This window comes from Arvicanthis niloticus, chromosome 12 (genome assembly GCF_011762505.2).
Source record: "Arvicanthis niloticus isolate mArvNil1 chromosome 12, mArvNil1.pat.X, whole genome shotgun sequence".
Classification (NCBI taxonomy): Eukaryota; Metazoa; Chordata; class Mammalia; order Rodentia; family Muridae; genus Arvicanthis; species Arvicanthis niloticus.
In genome coordinates this window covers 41,315,674-41,317,558 of record NC_047669.1, presented here as the reverse complement: position 1 = coordinate 41,317,558, position 1,885 = coordinate 41,315,674, and the positions used below count along the sequence as shown (strand labels likewise).

The window sequence follows — 1,885 nt, the reverse complement described above, 5'->3', positions numbered from 1 at the left end:
GTTGTGGTCTTGTAGCTTAATTATTTAAGACATAAGGAAATTAGTCATTTTATAGAATTAATGAAATTGATTTCTATTCATATAACAAGTCTGATTGACTTATAGTATAAACACAGTAGGGTTTCAAAAGCTTTAGTTTTTTGATTTTCCTTATGTATTTATCCAGGTGTATTTATATATTGGCAAACTATTCAGAACGTTTTTAAAAACCTACATCTTTTTATTGCAGTGTTTATACTTGCTTGAAAATACAAAACGTAGCATTGATAAAACTGAAGCATGTTGAAAGATACATACAGAGAAAAGTCTTCAGGGCAAGCAATAATTTTCTTGGTTCCCTCCGCGACGCATGAAGGAAAGCAATGTTGTTTTTTTTTTTTTCATGAAATGAGTCAGTTTTGTTACAGCTTAAGTAAAGTGTCACAAACACATTCTGTGATACATTCATTCATGGCCTAAACATATAAATATATAATATATCCTATAAAACAATAGCTTCTCACCATGCATTATCTTTTCATGCTGACTTCACATTCAGTCTGTACATACAGCTTGAATAGAGCCATAGAGCCACTTAAAAACTGCTCAAAAGGAAGAGCTTGAGAAGGTATTTGCAGACATAATAGTATGGGTACAGAAAAAAAGACATTTATCATCTGACACATTTCAGATTATCAGTTGTTTTCTGGCTGGAATAAAATTGTACAGATTCAGGCTTTTTGTAATAATTTTCTAGTAACTTATGGAAATATTAGCATGAATATATAACTATTTAAACTTAAAATCTGTTCATCTGATTCTAAAAATGGAAGTTTACATTAACGTAAGTATTTGAACTACTTTCTGTCACATGTATATGCTGAAGATTATTTGATCCAATAAGTTAAACCAAGAAGAGATTTATGGAATTAATTCACCAACAACACGTACACATCAATAAAGTAAATACTTTTTATAAAGATTATTAAAGACTTTGGACAATTTTGTTATAAAAGTATCTGAAAACATTACAACAGTGTGATAAATAATATACAAATGATCTCTTAAAATATGAATAGGGAGCCAGCTTCCCTAAAATGTTATTCTATTAATGTTAATATCTTGCTTTTTAAAAATGACTTTGTAAAACCTGATAAATATTCTCAGTAATCTTTTCTAATAATAAACATCTAGTACTGCTATCAGTTAGATCGCAAACTTACACATAGTAAACAAAAATAGCTTTGAATAGGTGTGACAAATACCATTATTTCCAATGGGTTTTTTGTTGTTGTTGTTTCTTTTTGCTATAATGAACCAGAAGTACTCTGGAAATAATTTTGTTGCATCTACCATTTTCCAGGTATTGTGGTCCCACATTCATACCACTGGACATAATTGATTTGGGTATGTCCACCTATTTCTCCAAATTGGACAGGTTCCTGACGAACAGCTCTGAAATAGCCTAAGAGGAAAAATAGTTGAGTTTAATAGAGCTTTCGTATTTTTACCCACACTATTCACAGCTGTAAGGCTGTTCAGTGGCTGAAGATTATTTTGAGTGAAGTAAAGTAATTTAGAAAACCAATAACTATAGTGGATCTGATATTTATCCAGTAATACAATGGCCTTAGGACTTGAGCCTTGACATTTTTCTTAGCAAGCCAGCACTATCTATTGAAGTAGTTTCAGCAGCCCATAATTTCAAGTATCTTCTAAGACATCTTTTAAAAAGGCTTGGGAGTTTTGTATTCATGAACAAACTGTTACTGAAAACCTCCCTGAATAATTAGAAGTATTTAAAAGAATTTCCTCAGTTATCTGGACAATTTACTCCATTTTGCTCTGCTTAGGCAAGGACTACATTTCCAATAATCATTACACGGCCTGCTGTTAATATGTGCTT

At 31.1% G+C, this 1,885-nt stretch overlaps 1 protein-coding gene across 1 annotated transcript in view; it reads right to left on the bottom strand.

Annotated features, from left to right (window-relative positions):
• Nucleotides 1-199: 199 nt before the first annotated feature.
• The window catches only part of Abi3bp (ABI family member 3 binding protein), a 206,391-nt gene continuing 204,705 nt past the window's right edge, over nucleotides 200-1,885 (bottom strand). The window contains 1 exon segment of the mRNA XM_076943023.1: nucleotides 200-1,444. Coding sequence (XP_076799138.1) covers nucleotides 1,329-1,444 — 116 coding nt within the window. The 3' untranslated portion in view covers nucleotides 200-1,328.